General features: G+C 35.3%; 2 protein-coding genes across 3 annotated transcripts; one reads left to right on the forward strand and one right to left on the reverse strand.

Moving 5' to 3' along the window:
• The first annotated feature begins 1770 nt into the window (after positions 1-1770).
• LOC128674330 (uncharacterized protein) lies at positions 1771-4147 on the forward strand. The gene has a single exon (XM_053752825.1). The coding sequence runs from the start codon at positions 1903-1905 to the stop codon at positions 3538-3540; it is 1638 nt and encodes a 545-aa protein (XP_053608800.1). The 5' UTR covers positions 1771-1902; the 3' UTR covers positions 3541-4147.
• A 989-nt stretch (positions 4148-5136) lies between these two features.
• On the reverse strand, positions 5137-22687 carry LOC128674156 (fumarate hydratase, mitochondrial-like). Of its 2 annotated transcripts, none has more exons than XM_053752532.2 (10): positions 22464-22687; positions 13478-13594; positions 12336-12417; positions 11810-11931; positions 11116-11348; positions 9343-9548; positions 8462-8665; positions 7322-7483; positions 6893-7023; positions 5137-6471 (listed from the first exon to the last, which is right to left on the reverse strand). In XM_053752532.2, the coding sequence occupies exons 1-10, from the start codon at positions 22575-22577 to the stop codon at positions 6340-6342; spliced, it is 1503 nt and encodes a 500-aa protein (XP_053608507.1). In that variant the 5' UTR covers positions 22578-22687; the 3' UTR covers positions 5137-6339. The 2 variants fall into 2 exon arrangements, with proteins under 2 accessions (XP_053608507.1, XP_053608509.1); XM_053752534.2 differs by lacking the exon at positions 22464-22687 and adding an exon at positions 20250-20703.
• Positions 22688-23340: the final 653 nt, after the last annotated feature.

Here is a 23340-nt window from a genome sequence, read left to right on the forward strand (position 1 = left end):
ACTGTCGAAGACCGTGCAACGTGGTGAAGAAATATAGGAAAATAGACTATGAGCACCTGACACTATGGTACATCTTAGCGTTTTCCCGTGTCTTCCTCAGCTGTAGAGCGTCGGTTCCCGGCTCTATGGGCTCCCTGGGTACCGCTTTTCTTCTCCACATTTTAGGTTTAAGATATTTATTCATGATCTTCGAAGAATGGGGTGGCATCTTCGAACTGAAGTTTGGAGGTCAGCATACGGAAACCCTCGCGGCTTTGGGCCGCTGTTTTCAGTTGGCTGTATCTAAGTCCGGTCCAATCCTTATTATTCTCATTAAGAATTACTAATTCACTTTGTAAGTGAATTTGTAATTCTTAGATGATAATAATAATTTCATTAATTAATAATAATAATTTCATTAATTAATAATAATTATTTCATTAATTAATAATAATTATTTCATTTTGCTGTTCTCATGTGTGAGAACAACACAAATAAGTCTAAAGAATATATAACATCACTGTCCGGTACGCACGCACAGATTTGCGTATCTTAGATAAATGTTAACATTGCACGCCATTACTCCTATTTCGCCTACACGAATCCTGGGCTTCGGAGCATCAAAGGTAAAAGTAACCGGGAACCGGGAGAATACAAAGTTATCGGTATACATTTGTAAAAGATATTAATGATAATAACCACCTACCTTCTGAGTGAGACTACTATCACACCCAGTGAGATAAGCGCAAACTTATAATTGGCAAAGTTTTCACTCGGTTACTACACGCGCCGAGAATAATCCTATCTGTATTCACTAAACTCTTGGCACTGTTGACAGTTGCCACCTTAAGCGGTGATGGTCCTGTGGTTACGACCGTCCGCCTGTGATCGAATGGTCCCAGGTTACTCATGTATCATGTTTGACTCGTGTTTTCAGGGATGAACGTTTTTGTACGACTTTCGCTAATAGTGTGTTTCCTATAATTTTTATAATTATGGTTTTTACGAACGAAGTAATATTATAAATGCGAAAGTTTTGTATGTCTACCACTTTTTCACGACTAAACCGCTTACAAATGTTATCTCCTCAATGTTTGCCCTACAAATAGCGACGCGACGTATTCACTAAGCTGAAGCGAGTATGTATGAGGGTAATCTATATAACTAATAGGCCATATTTGTTTGCCAACACCATTTTGTCTTATTTTCGGGAACTTATCCTTATGGGATGCCATCGGAAGTCAAATTTGTCTTAATAACGATATTTTATTCATTTGGATAGGTAAGGTGTTTATACTTTTTTTAATACCGGCTCTTCAGTGTCGTCGTACAGTTTGCCAAACTTTTTTTTTTTTATTGCGGATTGCGATTAGTATGGAGCCAGCTCTAAATTGGCGCCGAACTCAGACAAATGCCGACGCGAATTCGTGCACATTGCGCTGTTAGTATGAGTACTTTTATTTTTTGTAATGAGATACCAGCAATGTATACCGAATCTGCCAAAGTTTGGCGTACTGTTTGGCAACAGTATGGTATTTTGCTGCCATCTGTGGAGTTCTTTATGAACTACTACATAAACTTTTATGTCACATTTTTAATAGAATGCTTTTTCATTTCATTCATTCTTTATATAGGTATTTCTATTAATTCAATTGACTGAAATTAATATAGCATATACATTTTTTGATAAATAAATGACATATTATAACATTACGAAATAGATAATGTTTATTTAAATATTATTTTCCATACCGGAACTCCGGTTTTTTTCAGTAGATATTTTCATTCATTCTTGACGTCAACGTGACGTCTTCAGCTTTTGTGGCGTATTTTCAGCATGTCTCGTAAAATCAATAAACAAAATAACCTAAACGAAATGAGATGAGTGCAAGTGTTTTCTTTCTTTAAAAAGGTATAGTGAAAATGGACAACAACAGTGATTATGACGACAATGAAATACCTATTTGGCAAGAACCGAGACGAGAGCCTTTGGGCGCTCCAAAGGAAACTTTATGTGACGAAAATCAGCCAGAACAGGAAAATGGGGACAGAATACACGCTTTGGAGGAAGAGCAGGAAATTCTATCATCTTCGGTGTTTTCCTTGACGTCCCATCTCGCTCAAGTGGAGTTCCGTTTGCGACAAATACTGAAAGCGCCACCGGAAGAGAAAGATGTTATGCTAAAGGCTCTTGAAGAGTTTACATCGCGAGGAGTGTCTGATACGAGGGCTGCACCTCAAGGGAGCTCCGGGGAGCCTAGTTGTAGTGAGTGTTTGGAGTTAGAACGAAAAATGAGAAAACAACGCGCTCGACAATCGCACTTTATTGAACGGTTGAAAGCCCAACTAAAAGAGTTGGAAAGATTCGCGACGGACCCCAACTGCCTCGGTGAAAGTAAACATAGAACGCTAATAGAACATCTACGGAGTGAAATAGACCAAAGTTTGGAAGAAGGCTGCCATCAACCCTTGAATGTGGATGAGCTAAGACACCAAATCAATTGTGCAGTCAAACAGTATGCGGATAGGCAGTTATCTAAGGATGAGATAATAAGTAAATTACAGGTGCACATTGACGACATGCAGAAATTCATTAAGTTGATGAAAACTGAAGAATTAAAAAATAATGATATTAAAACTAAACCACCAACCCATAAAGTTAAATCGGAAACTTTTGAAAAGAATTTTAATAGGAATAAAACAAATGATGATCTGAAAGCAGAAACTATAAATTTGATGAGGAAAGCATCAACATTGATTCAAATATTTACAGTATCACAGTTTGGCTGCTCTCCGAATACGAGTAGAAATTATGAAAAGAAATCTTCTACCATAGTTACACACTGGGGAAACTTGAGAGCTAAGTTAGAAATGTCAATAGATGCAGTTCTTCATTTAGTATCAAGAGACAGATCCTCACATACAATCATTGACAGTTATGACAGTGAGTCTGAAGAGGGTGGAATTGTTATCAATGATGCTCCATTAACAACAGCTGTTCGCCGCCACTTGGCTGTCAACTTGAGAGATTTACTCCACCATGGTTTAACAGGTCCAGATTCCACATCCCTAGTGCCTCTAATAGGCTGCTTTCCAGTAAGGAAGTCATCTTCCAGCAATGCTCCACATTTTTGGGAGTTGATATTACGTTACTACGAGCTAAATGATGGAGATCGTTTCAACTCGACGCCTGCTAGAAAATTAAGCCAGAGCTTTAACTTAGATATAGTTGGTGGTACAGCGATTACTAACAAGCAGAGTTTGCTGAGTGCTATCGGGAGCATTCTAGCGTCTCACATGCCTTACAAGAGAAGTTACGATGCCCACTTTAAAGCATTTGTTTGTGCTGCTTTAAATGCTCACAAACTTGTTGTTTGGCTCAACATCATGCTAAAAAGCAGAGCTCTGATTGATGCCTACTATTCTTCAACTAGTTACGTTGTTAACACTGGTTTTCAAGACACATTGCAGAGTCTTGACCGTCTGACCCCATACAATTTTGACTTGCCTGTTGATCTTGCTGTAAAGCAATTTCAGAACATTAAGGATGTGTTTATGTAATTTTAAGAGTACACTTTTATACATAATCAAACATTTATGATGCCTTCCACAACTGATTTTGCTGTAGCCTAATTATTCTAGTCTATATACTTAGAATAATATTGTATTATCGTTAAAATAGTTAATATAGGTAGTATTTCACTGCCTGTCAGATATTTGTGTGACAGTCTGGTAAAATATTGTGCTACCAATTGAAGTTGGTTACAATGTATTTGATAAGTGGTGGAATAATTATTTCATTTAGTTGTTTTAATGATTTAAGGTCCATTGAAAGACTTCTGATGCAGTATAGGGTTCTTTAAATGACATTAGTAACTAGATATTTGTTTATCATTTTGTGTTTTTAAAACTCATATAATTTATTTTGGTCTCAATCCTTTTTTTGCAAGTACAAATTCGTAAGTTTACTTAGAAATTTATATTTTTTTTATTTTATTTTAATTTAACATTCTTTCTGAGTACATTCCAGATCTGGTTAGAATATAAATTAATGTGATAAAATGTATCAAATTATACCAAAGATTTACCAATTATTGAGAGTATTAAACTTTGTATATTGTGCAAATGTATTATTATAGCATATTACATATAATGTAGATGAAGCATGTTCAATGTGTTTTAATATTCCTGATAACCCTTATTTTACTTGGGACCTGTTTTATGTTGATAAAGTATCTGATAATCTATAAATAACCTATGGTAACGTATTGAAAAAATAGTGTTAAGCGCTATCCACACATTTCCGGGTCAGGACTAACCGTGTTCCGAGTTATCAGTTTCACTGTTCCCGTCAGGGACGTGCCATCCGTCGCCCGCTTGCACACATCAGGGAAATCGGTGTCTGTGTAATGTGTTTGTTTAGCTGATACGCATACAACACGATGTCTTTAACGAAGAAGAATTAGAAAATATTGGTGTTCATTTTGTATCAATTTAAAAAATTCGTGCCTCACAGCGAGCTCCGGGACACTGACGAACCGGTTGCGCCTGACACGGAGCTATGTGATCGAGTTCATACAGGGTGTACGTAACCAATTTTTTAGCCGTCCCTGACGGAAAACGGCAGAGACGGGAACCCAGAAATGTGTGGATAGCCCTTTAATTGTATTTTACAAGTGTTGTTTAGGGCTATCTGGGCAACCACATCAGGCAGGTTTATCTAACAATTAGTTTTATCTGTCAGATTGCAATATGATACTTTATGAGAAAATTGTGAAAAAGGCCCTTGGGTGCCCTAGGTCCCAATTTATGTGCTTGACATTTTAACATAGTTTAATTTCACCTTTACCTACTTTATCGAACGAAATGGTCAGGATTTTCATCTAGTCGACTACGACTAGATGAAAATCCTGATACGCCTTGGTAACTCTCGATTCTCTTGCTTATTCTTTCGGAATTCCCCACCCGCGTCTGTGTTTTTCCCTAAACCCATTTTAAGCGTGCGTACGCTCGCCTCTGCTTCCCATCGCTGACGAGCCGTCAACCTAGGTTGAGGTCAACTTTCCTTCCATCGTGTTCATCTAAAAGATAGCAAATATTTATTTCTGTTCTTTCTTCCCTTTTGATATTTTAAAGAGTTCCAAAATAATAGAATCATTTCAATAATAAATATTTATTCAACTTACGTAAACAAATACAAATTGAACAACGAAACAAGTTTTCTCTAAAACTTAAAACATGTACAGGATAAATCAGTGGAGTCCCAAAACTATTAGGTAAACATAATTTTTAATCTTAAAAATATTCTATCCCAATATTATAACATGATGAATAATTACAGTGGCAGTATATTTAAAAAGCATGGTCATTTAAAAATATGTATCAGATTGATGATTTCAATAAATATGTAATACTGGATAAATCTCACAATAAAAGCGTTTTACGTATAAAACGATAAAGTATTATCAAAGAACGGTTCTTGGATTTTATAAATATACATCATGTCAATAACAAAGAACTTGCTCTGGTCATGGAAAAATAAAAAAAAAAACGACAGTATTACAGTACATAAACTTTTTTCATAAATGCAAATATGCTTAGTTTTATATTTAGAAATAATATAAATATCAAAATTCTGCTTATATTTTACGGAATATGTGACGTCACACTTCCCCAAAGAGCTTCATATTATAGTTCATTGAAGAATAGTAGAAATTAGGTGTCTCTGGTTTGTTATTAAGCAAAGTTTGTCTATGTAGATATCATACATGAGTTTTATGGCATGTCTATTTCCATACAATTGTACAATTATTATTCGTGAATTAACTTGAAAACCACAAAGTCACTTCTAAAACTTCACATGATATGAATGGCAAAAAAGGTAAAGAATAAAAACAAGCTTTGTGCCTTCATTTTTTTCTTTTGGTTATACTGCATAGTAAGCAAATGGGTTTGTAACCTATTATAAGTGAACACTGCAGTCTATAAAAATTACAGAAACTATTCGTTAATAAAACAGTGCCATAAGTGTCATACGTTGCGACGACACGTTGCCGTTCCGTTGTTCATAGCTCTTGACATCGACGTGCGTAAACTCAAAACAAATATCCACGCCAGTCGACGTACATCAAAACAAGCATGAGCTGAAGCCAAGTGAAACTTAGCTTCGTTTAAACACTTATTGTGCGTCCGTCGACGGACATTACACGGAGCAATGGGGCCGGAGCTAACAAATTTTTAGTTACGTTTGTACACTTTTTTGCCACTAAACCACCATTATTCACATAACTTTTCACGTTTCACAACACTGCACTAACTCCACTATTCTCCGGTGCGGGCGGGCGGTGGGGTCGCGGAGCCCTACTTGGGCCCCAGCATGTTCTCGGGGCGCACCCACTGGTCGAACTGGTCCGGCGTGAGCGCGCCGAGCCTCACGGCCGTGTCCTTCAGGTTCCCGCCCTCCTTGTGCGCCGTCTTGGCGATCAGCGCCGCCTGGTGGAGACAAATGTCAATTCACTCTTATGACACTAATCATCATCATCGACCTACCCTTATCCCACTTTATGTGGGATCGGTACAACATGTCAGTCTCCTCCACTTCTCCCGGTCTGATGTTAACCGATCTGTTACTTCCCATTTAGCCATATTATTCTGTCTAACGCACTCAATGAGACTCTTCTTTCCATTCAATTTCTTATGATACTTATAATCAAATCAAAATAACAACAAAATTAACCACTTTCCAACTAAAACTAATTATAGTCTAAATAGACATTTTAGATACTTTAGAAAAAAGTAAAAATGGCAAACGAAAGAAAGTCAAAGTGTCAAAAAACAAAAATAACCTACATTTAGCAGTACACAATGGTATAAGAAGATGTGTTTGCAAACGAATGATCTTTGTCTTTCTCACCTTATCATATCCGATGTGGGGGTTGAGAGCGGTGACCAGCATGAGGGACTCATTCATAATCTTTTCGATCTGCGCGGTGTTGGCCTGGATGCCCACCGCGCAGTTCTTGTTGAACGCCTGGCAGCCGTCGCCTGGAGACACCATTATATTTATTACTAGCGGTTCGTAGTCCCGGCTTCGCTCGGTTAAAAACACAATAAATTATAGACCATACCTATTGGTCATCATCATCTTACCGAGTGTGTTATTCAGTTGGTGTCAGATTTTATTCAAGTTGCCTAAAGGCATCTGACATGACTTTTACGACTATTTACCGCCATCTATTGGTATATCTGTAGCTTTTGTGTTTATTGCGAAAAGACAGACAGAGCGGCAGAGGAAGTTGTTTAATTTATAATATGTAAGAATAAGGACGAATTGAAAACTGACCAAGTAGTGTAATGGACCGGAGGACGTTAGCGACGATCATGGGCTTGAAGACGTTGAGCTCGAAATGTCCGTTGCTGCCTCCGATAGTGCACGCCACGTGGTTACCCATCACTTGCGCCGCCACCATCGTTAGAGCTTCACATTGCGTTGGGTTCACTTTGCCTGGGGAAATAACAATATTTATTTTAAAAAAATATTGCACAAAATTACAAAAAAAAACGTGAACAAATCTATTCAAAGTGGTCCCGTCGTGCAAAGACGTCCGAATAATGTGGTCGAAAAATACTAATAATAATCATTTATTCAGTAAAAATACAAATTACAACGCTTAGTTACTGAGGCCATCTAGCAGGTATAGAAATACCCGCGACAGAAGACCTCGCTCCTCCATTACATAGTATACATTTATATATTTACCGATATAAGAATAAAATATATTTAAAATCCTGGTGTTATCTTACAATATACCACTTGAATTTGTGTATAAGACTACCAGTGAGACGCCAATCGTGTCTAAAATTAGGAAATAAATAAATATCATGGACAAAATTCATACAGATTCAGCTAGCCCTAAAGTAAGTTAGAGACTTGTGTTATGGGATACTAACTTAATGATACTATATTTTATAACAAATACATATTTACATAAACATCCAAGACACGGGCCAATCAGAAAAAGATCATTTTCCATCATGACCCGACCGGGGATCGAACCCGGGACCTCTCGGTTCAGAGGCGAGCACTTTACCACTGCGCACCTACATTACATCCATTTACAATTAGCCAGATTTTGTTCAAAATCCAAAATAAAAATATTGAATGATGGTGCTTTTAACACTGTTTAAACTAGTAGTTGTTCAACGTGAACTTAGTCCTCGCGAACGCAATAAATTTTGAATATTTCAAGAACGACTTAACCGATTTTGATGCCCACGAACTTAAAAATTCTATTGACAAATCCCCAAATACCTTTTAAAATTTATAAATTTCATCAAAATAGGACCAACGGTTCGAAAGTTATCGCGTTACAAACATACAATGTATTTTTGCCCCAAGTACAATTGTAGCACTCGCTCGCTAGGTCAATAACTCGATAAAAAAAATGTATGCAACCTAAATTATGACGACAGTTGAACTCACCAGGCATAATAGAAGAGCCGGGCTCATTCTCGGGCAGTAGCAACTCCGCGAGGCCGCAGCGAGGCCCGGACGCCAGCAGGCGGACGTCGTTGGCGATCTTCATGAGCGAGACGGCGATAGTGTTCAGAGCTCCGGACACCTCCACCATGGAGTCGTGGCACGCGAGGGCCTCGAACTTGTTCGGCGCCGTCTCGAACGGGATGCCTGGGATATTCATTCAATTGTACGAATTGAACGATGTTAAGGCACCAAGGTTATAATTTTTTTAAATTATTTATTTTATTTGAAAAAAAAAATAACAGAAAATATTAAAAATATAAAAGCTAGTACATTGGCCAATAGTTTTTACTATTAGATACCACTTTACTATGGTAGTAGTTATTAGAGATTTGAGTTACGCAAGAGTGCTAACTATTAAAGCGGACTCTCCAAACATAATCATATACTGAAATTATAAAATATGAGTTATTAAATACAGAATAAGATATAATTGTCGACTTAAAATTTGTCGAAAATTAATCATTACTCCCAATGAAGAAACTCATCAAAGGTTTAATGCACGGACATTTTTTTTTTGTCACGCGTTGAATACAAAAAATATGTAAATCACACAGATTTAGTTAGCCCCAAAATAAGTTCGAGACTTGTTTTATGGGTTAAACATCCAAGACCCAGGTCAATCTGATCAATTGAACCCGGGACCTCCATGATGATCAATTAGGACCAGATTTTGAGGCTTATATGGAAAATTAAATTTTTGTAAAACCTTGAGTATTTTAAAGACTCCGCACTACAATTTTAATAATTAAAACTTACAATTTTACAACACAAGTGATTCTAAATTTTACAGCTATTGTCAATAAGACTCAAAATCCACTGACCAGTGAGCTTGGCAATCTCGGCGGCACACTTCTCCGCGAACCCAATCCTGGTGTTAAGTCCGGTGCCCACGGCCGTGCCCCCCAGCGCCAGGTAGTGCAGCCGCGGCAGCACGGCGCACACGCGCTGGATGCTGTACTCCAGCTGGGTCACGTAACCGCTGAACTCCTGTCCGAGGGTCAACGGCACCGCGTCCATCAGATGGGTCCTAAGAAATTTGGGGTACGATGAAGCCTAATTTTCATCAATTTAAAAAAATATATTTTTAAATAAATTTACGTTCTTGTTAAAAAAATTTTTTTCATCACTGAACTTGTAGTCCAATGGAACGGAATAAATATAAATAATATGTTTATTTCAGGTTGCAGGACCAAAAAAATATATTAATTAAAATTTCACGTCGTGAAGTACAATGAGTGCATTGTTAAATTCGACCGTGAAAAGTTTCCACTTTGTCGCAATATTTCCGTATATATTTATATAGAAATTCGATAGTCTATTCTTTTTGTAACTATAAATAGGTTTGTGATTGATAACTTAGGTTCATTATTCTATATTAAGAAATTTTTCGACGCAAAATATCAATCGCCCGCGACTTCCGTCCCTGCATGGTAAATAAAAAGCAAATGTATTCTTAGAAGTCTAGTATATATCTGTGCTATATTTCTGTTAGTTTATATTTAAATACTGTACACCAATTAGCAAATCTTTATGATCGTTTCTCAACTCAAATATTGAACACATTCTGCTCCATAGAGTAGTATCAGGGGGTTACCATCATCTCTTAACGCGATCCACTTTACGACCCAAACTGAGCTGCATCGCAAATTCGTACCATCGACTTAATTTTTTGTATATATGCGATTCATTTTAGGTTCCTAAATTGAACTGAGTTACATTGGAATCATTCTGTAAAAGTTGATAGTAAGCCTACAGATCTAACAACTGGGATTTGTTCACGTGGTAGTTGGCGTGAAAGGGATGCTTGGTCTCAGACCTCAAAAAAAATTCAAAATTCCTTATTCAATTTAGGATGATATATATCACTTATTGACGTCAAAAAAATCTAAGTCTACTGCCGGCTTCCAAAGCGCAGGTGAAGAAGAAGCGGCGCAACAAACTTCACCGCAGCCTTTTCTCCAAGGACGTCAATTAACAAATATAGGTCTTATACAGATATAAAAAATTAGGAGGACGAATTTGCATCATTATTAAAAATGTCAAAATTTTAATGAATAAATAAAATAAAGTTGTATTTCCAATAAAATTATTGAAAATTGTCACACAAAAAAATATATAAATAGAAAGCTAAATGTACAAAACGTACGTAATAATGTCATAAATCAATTACATATGTTATGAGGATACTGCACCATGCTTGGGCCAGACATTATTGTCGTTCACATAATCATCAGACATGTAATATGCCTTTTTACAAAGTACTTCTTTTATATAATTTCTCAATTTTTTGTCCGGCAAATCAAGAATCCATTTAGGCAATTTGTTATAAAAACGGAGCCCCATTAAGAAGATTAAGATTGAGAAACCTCCATTTTACATTCCCCTAGGTTTCTTACTATCTCTTACCAGCCAATCTTGATGATTAACTCCTTACTTTATCTTAATGGTACCTCTCAAAACTACCAGACCTGGTATGAGCCAATTATCTGAGCTCCATAACCACAGCTATATGCATGCCTGTCGAGTATATAGCTCTGGGATTTCATGTTTTACGCCTAGGTTTCACTCCCCCTAGGTTTCTTACTATCCCTCACCTGCCAATCTTGATGATCGAGTCAAACTCCTCAGACTTCCTCTTCAATGTGTCCCTCAGAGCTACCAGACCCGGCATAAGCCGGTCCCGGAGCTCCATGGCCACAGCTATATGCATGGCTGTGGGGTACGTGTCGTTGGAGCTCTGCGATTTGTTCACGTGATCGTTGGGATGGACGGGGTCCTTGCTGCCGAGCTTGCCGCCCAGGATTTGAATGGCACGGTTTGAAATCACCTGGAATTATATAGGTAAGTGTATTACCTATAGGTGGAAATCCCTAGTCTCTGTTTACAACCATGAGAATTAACTATGTATATACATATCCTAACTCCTAATATTATAAATGCGAAACTAAGTCTTGAAATTTTACATGTAATTACATTACATCTCGGAAAAATGTTCCCGTGGGAAATTCACGCGGGCGAATCCGCGGGTAAACACCTAGTCTTATATACATACATAATTAAACATGTATTTTACGACTACCTACCGCCATTAAGTGGCAATCATGCAGGGCAACCAGTGTGCAGATTTCCTCGCTATGTTTTTTTTTATTCACCGCAAGCAAGTGATGGTCTATGAAAAGTACTACTCGTATATACGAGTTAGATTGGTATAAAAACTATTGTGGCACAAGTAGGATTCGAACCTTTGACCATTTGGTTCATGGGATCTTAATCTACTCAATTACAAACCTCATTAGTGTTCATATTGGACTGGGTTCCAGACCCAGTCTGCCAGATGACCAGCGGGAAGTGACCCTCGCGGTACAGTTTGCCAGATATCACATCCTCACACGCTTGGATTATGGCTTCCGCTGTAATAATTATATAAAATTGTATTAATATTTCAAGATAAACTATTATATCCACATGACGGATACAGAATGAGATGGTGGCTTAGAGCGAGAAAATTTAATAATTTCTAATAACAATTAATTAATTAAAAGTGGAAGTGAAGAAAAGACAGGATATAGAAACAAGAGGAGGAATTTATCGAAGTGTGTTTAATAAAAGGCTATATTATTTCAAACTTTTTGGACAGTTTCTTACATTGGGCTTGGAATTCAACAGTAAACATAATTTTAAATAATTTTATTGACATTAAATTATCCCTTAACCGAAGTCTTGAATGTTTGAAGAATGAATCTTGAAATTTCTGGTCTTTAAGGTTCGTGGATGAATGGAACTGGGAACACGCGACATTTAATCTAGAACTTACCGATTTTCTTCTCGAGACCAAACTCGATGTTAACTTTAGCGGCGGCCTTCTTCAAAATGCCGAAAGCGACAATAATTGGAAACTGGAATCAAAATAACATTCATTTTAACACATTGATCTAGATCTGAAACAGTAATTCTAAAAACTGTACCGATCAAGCCGCAGTCAATATAGGACCTACAGTCAGCTTCAAGATTGTAGTAGTCAAGATCAATTTGATATACGCAGTTGGAATCATCACACACAAGGTGTTCAAATACTCATTGTTTCATATTTAGAGCCGTCAGGGGTGTTCAAAGTTATCTCAATTGGCACGTATTATTTGCTAAGATTATTTTGAGAATTCTAACTAGTACATTTATCCAGTTGTCTTGTTGAAAATTGTATCTTGTTTTTGGTGCAAAGTATGTATATTAACTACTGTAGAAGTATCATATCATTTTAACTCTTGATTGTATTTATACGATTTGGTTACCGTTGTTTAAAATTGGAAAATAGCCACCTAGAAAACAAAATAGCCAAGTTTGCAGTTTCATTGACGAGTATGTGGCAAACACAATCAGAATTGTGTACTATTGTGCTATATTATGCAATATAAAACAATTGTTATTCCTATCAAGGTTGCACTTTCAAACGCCAACTAGCTATGGAATTGATTCGCTTTCCAGTCTATTGTACTGCCTCATTCACAAATGATAAATCTATCACGTGATATGATGGTCGAGAGAACACATGAATTGCAATGGGAAAATGTCGCTGACAACAACATAGACCATATTGTCATGATAAGCATGACCTAACGGTCCACTCAGGATTGGCCTTCAACCAGGGAACTCCTCAACTCCTCGGTTTAATGCACGGATACGTTTTTTTTTATCTATTTGACAACAATAAATTGCGGTTGTGGTAAGTTTTTTTTTTTTTTTGGAAATTGTTTTTCTGTATTTTGTTTCCTTGTGCAATAAAGTCTTACGTTAAAATTTATTTTGAAAACAAATGTGGCCGATCTGTTGTTGATAGTTTCACATATTTACCGCGGGACTTTCATGGCGCGGACTCAGGCGGATTCTGGCTCGCGGCCTTAGGCGGTTGAGAGAGAGAGAGAGAGAGAGAGAGAGAGAGAGAGAGAGAAAGACACTCACAGGCATTCGCTCCTCCACACCGCCGATGGGGAAGTTCATGACGGACCTGACGGTCTGCGCGCCGTACAGCTTGTCGTCCGGCACGTCCAATTCGCCGAACGTGTCGCGTTCTTTCCTCTGCAACAATCAACACTTACTTTTAAAAGGAGATAAATAAAAATATAATTATTATCACGTCTTTGATAATGTTTGTCCACCACTTCAACTTGTAGCTGTGTTATGGCGCTTATGATCATGCATTTTCGAGCGATGATGACAATTTTCTATACCATTTTTTAAGATGTTACGTGATAAGCAAAGGGTCTTTAGTCTTTACACATATGGCGTCATGGCAAGAATACAACTTAGCGTTGCGCCAGTGGGTCAAGGACAGAACAAAGTGAAAAAGATCTGAAAAAAACAATAAATCCATGGTCTTAGACAACCAAAATAATCTATACTATTATTATAAAGAGGTAAGCGTTTGTGAGTTTGTATGTTTGAGGCGGGTAATCTCCGAAACTACCGAAACGATTTCAAAATTTCTTTCACCATTAGAAAGGTACATTATCCAAGATTGCTGTAGGCTATATTTTATCTCAAAATTCCCACGGAAACGAAGGCCCGGGCAACATCTAGTGAGGAATATTTCCAAAATGACAGTGTTTCTCAGTAAATGAGAACCTAAGTACATCGCAAAATCTACATACTGGTAGACCGTTAACTACACTACAGCGTGTTACTAGGCATCTACAAATTATTTCTAATCAGACTGCTAAATAACCCGTTTACTAACTACTTATTTAAAAGGTCAAAATGAATGGAACAAGTTATTGAAGACTTCCATTATATTTTTAACATTCTACTGTGTATTCTATTTATACTGTGTGTAGGAATAAATGAATTTGAATAATAAAAAAAAACAAAACTTGATATAGTATTTAAGTCGATGTTATTACATATAAGGTGTAGTACATATCAACGGTTGTATATAACATTGATCTGTATATACTTAGGGCTATTTTATTTTATAAATCCTTATTCGATGTACTTAAATTACTTAAATTGGGCAGTGGTTAAGGGAATAAAATTAAAGATATGTTGTAAGAATTCTCAAAAGATCATTTTTATTATTGGTTGCTAAGCACCGATGCCATAGTCTTTTTTAAATTTATTTTTTAATAATCAATACTCCCACTTAAATTAAAAAGACCTACATTGACATTAATTAAATATTCCATAACCCTTTGTTAACTGAAAATAACTCAAACACTATTCATAATACTATCTCTAATAAAGTTAAACCGGCTAAGGGGTAACGCCTTGGTCAGAAAATCAGCAAGTTGATACGAACTTTCTACATACTCTATGTTAATTATTTTCAGTTCCACCTTTTCTCTAATAAAATTATAACGAACATCGATATGCTTGCTTCTTTTATGAATTACAGGGTTATGTATTCATTTAATTGCACTTTGGCTATCAATTTTTAATGTTACAGTATTTTGTGGTTTGCCTATATCCAATAAAAATTGTCTTAACCACAAAATCTCTCTAGCAGCATCACTAGCAGCCATATATTCGGATTCTGTTGTAGACAATGCTACTGTATTCTGTTTTCGACTTGCCCAAGTAACAGGTCCACCATTCATTAAAAATAAATATCCAGTATTGGATTTTCTAGAATCTATGTCACCTGCAAAGTCAGAATCCGAATATCCAATTAACTCTGTACCATTTTCATATACAATTGACCCATCTTTTGTAGTAATCAAATAACGTATAATACGTTTTACAGCATTGACATGTATAGCACCTGGATTACTTACATATCTACTCACTAAATTAACAGCATAAGTAATATCAGGTCTAGACACCGAAAACAAAAATATTAGCGCTCCCACTGCTTCTCTATATGGAAAACTATTAACAGTATCATTCTCATCTTCATTTTTAGATAGTTTTACATTTACATCCACGGGTGTGCTACAGCCTTTAGCTTCTGTTAAATTAAACTTTTTTATTACACTCTCAATGTAATATCTTTGACTTATAGATATACGACCTGGTGTCTTATTTACTTCCATACCAACAAAAGAATTCAACTTTAATGTTCTAATTTCAAAATTATTTCCTAAGTCATTTAATATTACTGATAAAATGTCTTTGTTTTCTGATAACAATAATCCGTCATCTACATAGATTATTAACAAAACTTGAATATTATTAAAATATCCAACAAAGATGCAATTATCTGCATGACACGGTTTAAACCCATAAGTAGTAAGAAACAATGTAAACTTTTTGTTCCAACAGCGGGGAGACTGTTTAAGACCATATAACGATTTGTTCAACTTACATACTTTCGACGAGTCTGCTTCGACACCCTCTGGTACCTCCATATAGATTTCCTCCAAAAGATCACCGTACAAGAATGCAGTCTTTACATCAAATTGTTCAATCTCTAAATTTTCTTTTGCCGCTATACTCAATATTAATCTAATTGAATCATACCTGGAGGTCGGTGAAAAAGTTTCCTTGTAATCCATACCTTTAATTTGGGAAAACCCACGAGCACACAGGCGAGCTTTGTACCTCTCTATTTCTCCTTCCTTATTTTTCTTAATACTAAAAACCCATTTACATGTGATAGGTTTCTTTGGTGTTCTATCCACAATATTCCAAGTATTATTTTTCTCATGAGATTTAAGCTCATCCTCAATAGCTTTCTTCCAATTTTTCTTCTCCAGCCCAGTCACAGCTTCTTCATACGTCTCTGGGACGTTGATTTCTGTTAAATTCACCTCCATATTCTTATTTTTCCGAGGTCTTAATGTCATGCCTGTATTGCTAGCTGGTTGATAACAAACATCTTGATCTTCAGAGCTTTTCATACTTTCATCTGACGAAGATGCTTCTAGGGTATCAGATTCATCTAAGGTACTTTGTTGTGGAGTTCTTGTCTGCTGATCTTCCTCAGCCTGTCCATCAATGTTTATTTCCGCATAGTTTCTCCTTGGCTCTGTTACACTACTGAGCTCATCAAACCTGACATCCCTTGACACAGTTATCTTTTTCGTATTTTGATCATACATTCTATAATTTTCTTGCTCATATCCCACCAACATCATTTTGGTACTTTTCTTGTCTAACTTCTTTCGTTTTTCATTAGGAATATGTACATACCCTACTGAACCAAATATTCTAATGTGATTCAAATTCGGTCTTTGATTGAACCATAGCTCATAAGGTGAAACATCTATAGTTTGACTAGACGAGCTTCTATTCAACAAATAAACAGCACAGTCAACTGCCTCAGCCCACAAGTTCATGGGGATATCTTTTGCATAAACCATAGACCTTGCGCTCTCCATTATTGTTCGCAGTTCTCTTTCAGACCTTCCATTCTGCTGCGGGGTATAAGGGGCTGTACATTCATGAGTTATTCCTTTAATTTCCAGGAAGTTCTTAAATTCTTTATTCACATACTCACGACCATTATCTGTGTGCAGGATACGTACATCATGCTGGAATCTATTGTTGACTATCGCATTATATTTCTTGAAACATTCAAGCACTTCATCCTTGTGCTTTAGAAAATATACATGGCGATAACTCGTAGCACCATCTTTAAATAAAACAAAATAGTGACTACCTGATACTGATGACTCCGACATAGGTCCGCAAACATCACTGTAGACTATATCTCCTGCTTGTGTTGCACCTCTCATGGATTTCTTAAATGGATTTCTGGCTTGCTTACCATATTGGCATGCTTCACAAACAAAATTGCCATTTCCAGTCAATACTACGGGAATTGCTCCAGTTTTGCTCATATTTTTAATCTCTTTTACATTTAAGTGCCCTAATCGTTCATGCCACACTTTAATATCTGATTGCACAATATTACAGCTTTCTTGTATGATTGCTTTTATATCTAGCTCATATAAATTGTTTTCTCTCAGATGTGCTGACATTACAACTTCATTATTTTTTATTATTTGAGCACTTTCTTTATTTTTAATTATTATATAACCCTTTCTGGTTACAGCTCCTTCAGAAAATAAATTTCTTCGTAAATCAGGCACATACAGTACATTTTCTAATCTGCTTTCTTGCCAATTTCCTTTCAACTTACTTTTTACCAAAACCGTTCCCTCACCAAGTACTTCAATATTCTGTTTGTTTCCTAATTTGACAGTCCTGTTACTATCATTCTGATTAAATTCCATATATTGACAGAAGAATTCACGCCTGTATGTCATGTGCATGGATGCTCCACTGTCTAATATCCATATGTTGTCTCCATTTGCAGATGACCAATCACTCTCTGCATTGTATACTAACATATTCTGTTGCTCTTGATTCTTACGAATAGATTTCTTAGGCGCTCTGCATTCTCTAGCAAAATGACCACGTTTATTACAATTGTAACAGATAAATCTATGACCTGAAGTACTTGCATTTCTCACGGAACTAGGTTTATCATTCTCTTTTACTTGTTTCAAATTTTTCTTCGAGGTTAGCAAAGCAGTATCATCTTTCATATCTTTCAGTAGACTTGCTTCTTCATCAATCAAACGTGACGTTAGGTTTTGGATCGTCTGATTATCTGGATCAAGTGATAACCATGCTTGGCGCAGAGAACGATATGTAGATGGTAATGTACTCAAAATTTTAGTTATCACTGCCGTATCACTTAATTTCTCACCACATTCTCTAAGCTGTTTGGCTAACCCTTCTACTTTTGAAACATGCTGTGCCATTGTATCACCAGAACAATAGGAATATTGGTAGAATTTCTCATGCACCATCATTTTATTGAATTCCGACTTATGCTCATATAAAATTTCTAATTTACTCATAACTTCCTTCGCAGTTTCGCAGTTTTCTATCAGAGATATCTGATTCAGGTCCATTGACGAGGTCAAAATAAACATAGCCATACCGTCATCTTTGTTCCATTGCACTTGCGCTGCAGTTGCAGTTGGTTTTGGAGTTTCAATATTCAAGCCTTTTGCTCTCAAGGCGCACTTGACCTGGAACTTCCATTGCTTGAAATTTCTACCATCAAACTTCTCAATTTTCATTGAATTTGACACTTCCATTTTGAATTGCGATCTTCACTTTCTTTGGAAAAATTTTTCCCGGAAAATATTTCCTTTCTTCTGCTCTTTACTCAATATCTATTCCCTTGATCGGCTTTTCTGGGCCCATAACCACTTAAATTACTTCAATTGGGCAGTGGTTAAGGGAATAAAATTAAAGATATGTTGTAAGAATTCTCAAAAGATCATTTTTATTATTGGTTGCTAAGCACCGATGCCATAGTCTTTTTTAAATTTATTTTTTAATAATCAATAGATGTAAAAGAAGTTCTGTGTAAATTAATGGCTTGGATTAAGTATACTTTCACGTGTTTAGTGTTCATTACCAGTTCGCAGCATTAAAGTTTACAATTTCAACAACAAAGGGGGTATTGTATCCGTGTTTTTGTTATCAGTCGCTATCTCTGAGTAACCCGATGAGGCAACAGCGCGTGTTTACGAAACTTAACTGCTGATGGGACTATCAGATGCTTGTTCAATAATAAACATTTGTGTCATAATACAAATATTCCCATTTTATGTGTGTGTCTAGTATGATGTTTATCTGTACATTACTGACAGACTAAGGTACATTTTACTAGTGACAAAAACAAAATTTTACATGAAGCTTGAATGGCAGTAATGTATTATGACGTCACCGATTTTGGAGTCAAAACCCATTTCTTATACATTTTAATGTCGCCGAAAAAATAGTGAATGATGTAATTAATAAAACTGATAATTGAAGTGACATTTTAATAATCGTTTTTAATTATTTCAAAACCTTCATACTTTAATTTTTTATTTTGTTTTTAATAAATGAATATTTAAAAAAAAAATACTTTGAATAGCCAATTGTTTTTGTTATTCTTAAATTTGTTCTAACGCCTTTCACACACAGACTGACACAAAGGAAGTTTTTATAGTGTTCTCGTGACTAAATTATCCACCTGTATCCGAACCGTATTTTCCGTCACTTTATAAATAAACATATATGTATAATAAAGAAACATATATGTATCTACCTATTATGTTGAAGCAAACAGTGGAACATAAGTAATGAATTGTATATTATAATCGGTAGTTAATTTATGAACATGTTTACATAAAACTTGTCTTTAAGTAGTTTTTCCAATAAAAGAAATGATTAGACAATTCTTTTAAGTATAGAATTACAATATTTTTAGGCTTACTTAACAAACGACAACTATTCTCATCATCATCATCATCATCTGTAGAACTTGCTTCAAAGATTTAAAGAGTAAGTAAAAAAGTACCTTATCATATTTTGGTCGTTTTATACCCTTGAGTCCAAAGAGTTAAAAAAAAGTACCTAATAATATTTTGGTCGTTTAAGTCCAAAGGGTTAAACCAACAGACTATTAAAATTACCACATTTTTTACAGTCTAAATAACATTGCATATGTCAAATTCACCGGTAACAGCTCAATATTATTTGGACAGTAACAGTGATAAGTTAAGCTAAAGGTCTGTATTACGCATGATAAGGTAAAAGCATGGAACTGACAAACAATTTAATGCAATGTAATCGCCTAATAGAAACTAGCAAATAAACAACAAAACCGCGCGAGAGTTACGTAAATTTTAAAGACATAAAACGCAATTTCCTTGTAATTATAAATACTTCTAGCAAAACGCCATGTTTTTGACAAATAAACAATAGGTAGGTACTTACTACTACTTACATATTTAATAGGCTTCGAATCCGACAAACACACAGTGCACGCCATTTTTATTTACAAATTCACTTTACTGAACAATAAATAAATAGTTAATAATACAAATAATTTATACATAAATAACATACAAAAATTTGGAAACACCGCCAAACACGTCAAATTTACTCTGTCAAATTTTATTTTTTTAATCTTTATTCTAAAAAGAAATTTTCGGCCAGAGTTTTCCAGTATTAAAAAAGTAAGTTGAATTTGGACGTATGTGTTTCTACCGACTGATTCGTAGCCAAAGTGAGTGTACGATGTGTGTACCGCTATTTTAACCGCGCAAATCAGAATAAAACAAGTCTGAATGGCCACGTAGCGACAAGGGACCGGTTCAACTCCCCACTGCCAATTTAAGCGCTTTTAAATGTATTTTTATCACAATGCCAACCGCGTCTATCAAACTCCGTGAGAAGACTGAATTTATTTCACCGCAAAGACGAACCACCGTGATAAGATGTCAATTATGTTATCTATTATGTCATTTTAACTAGCTGGAAAATTACATAATTGCATAATATTTCTAAAATAGACTTCTCCACTTCTTTACTATTAAATAATAAATGAAAAATACTTTAATAAAGAAAGGGCTTCCTTATCAAAAGGGCTAGCTTGGGATTATAATTAATATATGCCTCAATATATATTTCGAGATTAGCAGCACATAGCAATAATGTGTTTAATTAACAAAATTATTATTTGATTTAAGAAATTAAAACTATGAGAATTTTAGAATTTAACCTATTATAATTTTTAAAATTATAATCAAACTAGCTTATACCCGCGGCTTTGCCCGCGTGATATTTCCATGGGAAATGTACTTTTGCACAGAATGTAAAACCTATATATGTCCTTCTCCATATTCTTATGTATGAGAAATTTTGAGAAGATTGACAACAAACCACACGTTTTACGACATTTGACAAGAAACATTTAAGTACCTATATTCAGTTCTATGAAACCCATTGGTAAAGTCGAAACTAGTACAGAACACCGCTAAGGGAAATTTATTCTCTAGTATAGCGGAGCGGTAATCAAGGCGGTATAATGGTTACAATATAGTACCTACCTATTAATATATTACTCTTTTTCTGTATTACAGTAAGTTATTTATATTTATTTTAATGTGATAAAGAGCATTATATGGTATTTTTATCAGTACAGATATTGTATAAACAAGAAACTTCAACTTTTTGATAATTTTATTCCAAATTACATACAAGTGAGTGAAGTACTAGTAATAACAATATAGTTCTCTTTTTCATTATCAAATGACAATATTTAATTTTTATTATTTTAAAAAAATATATATTTAATAACAGCACCGTTATGAAATATATATACATAGTGATTTTAACAAGTGCAATGACTAAGGAACTTTCAACACTGCATGATATAAATGAAATGGTCCCAGTATGGGAGGTCCCCATAGCCAGGAAATTATATAAGTAGATGCATCAGTTGCAAAAGCTACCTGTCTATTATTCAATAAATAAACAAATAATTAAAAAGCACCCTGTGTTTAAGTTTTACTTTACCCTTAAAGTAATCCTTAAAATATGTCCAAATTATATTTTTTAATGAAAATTAATTGCTTAGGTACCACATTTCTTCTTCAAGAAGAAGAACATAAGTTATTATTGTCAATATCTCATGTTCTCAGCAATGTATTGTGATGAAACCTATACCAGATTTTAAATTAGACCACTAAACAACTGTGAAAACCACATCCAATTCCATTTGGTACTTTTTGCGTGATGAGCGAACAAGCATACAGAAAAAAAGACAAACAAAATTGTTTTGGCTTCTATTTGTCTCATAAAGACCACCTTATACTGTTCTTTAATAGCTCCTATGTAAAGACATAGTCCACTTACAATTTTATTATATGTATTTGATAATGCATTATATTATATTGACGATGGCTTTGTGGAAAAGATGTGAGAGTGGACAAAAGTAAAGTAATATAACCACCACACGAAAAGTGAAACTTTATGAAACGAAATACAAAAGGTTTCAGGCGAAAACGAATGAGTCGTTTATTAATAAATGGTATAAAATAACAAAAATATCCTGTGAACCACTTTAGATGACAAAATGTAAGCAAAAATATCCTAAGTACATGTCCACCGGTAAAAGTAAAAAGAAATTTAGCCGACTACTGATTATGCAACTTACCGAGTATACATTTGTAGTGGAAAAATTGCATTTATTCACCAATCCAGCGGTGTACCTTAAATTCTTCGAGCCACTGATTACGGACGATGATAATTTCCACAGCGGACTAGCCATTATTTCTAAAATATATCGTAAATTATTAAATTTCCCAAAAAATGCAATTTTTCAAACTAGTTAACTATACCTATGACGTTGACGTGACAGAAATCATGTCGTGAAATGTCAATGTCAGTTAGTATGATAAAGTCTTTTTTTTTTCTTTTCTTCTTTGTGGGATGTTAAAGTCATATCGTTCATAGATTACAATCCAAGCAACATTTTCGCTGATAAAATACCACTCTAGTAACAGCACGAATGTATATATAAAATCTTATAACATTGTTCATATATTTGTGACGAATCTGTATAATTTAGCGATGTTTAAAAACTAAAAAATATACTTGTAAAAAATATACTATTAATTAGCCTTCAGTGATTTATAGTTCAAATAAATTCAAAAACCTGGTCGAAGTATACCAAAATACAAAAGAGCTGGAAGCATTTTTGGCCAAGGGCTTAGCATTGCAGTGCAAATAGGGAGTATTACTGCGCATTTATCCTGCCAGATAACGAGAACAGCACTATGTTAGGTACCCAAAAGCTTTGCCGCCTTTTATAGCAAAAGTTTATATCGATCAAAACGTTTATGTTAGAGTACTTTATTAATCCTGTCATTATGTAACCATTCGTTTGTGAAAATATGCAACAATGTAATCGGGTGCCGAAATATTGGTAAAAATCATTTTCCATTAGATAAAAAACTTCGAAAACTATGGGATACGCCTCACGCTGTAAAATTGTCGAGCCAGTAAACGGTCGACAAAAAGCTCGGATCACA

Source organism: Plodia interpunctella, chromosome 12, assembly GCF_027563975.2.
Source record: "Plodia interpunctella isolate USDA-ARS_2022_Savannah chromosome 12, ilPloInte3.2, whole genome shotgun sequence".
In the NCBI taxonomy this organism is placed as follows: Eukaryota; Metazoa; Arthropoda; class Insecta; order Lepidoptera; family Pyralidae; genus Plodia; species Plodia interpunctella.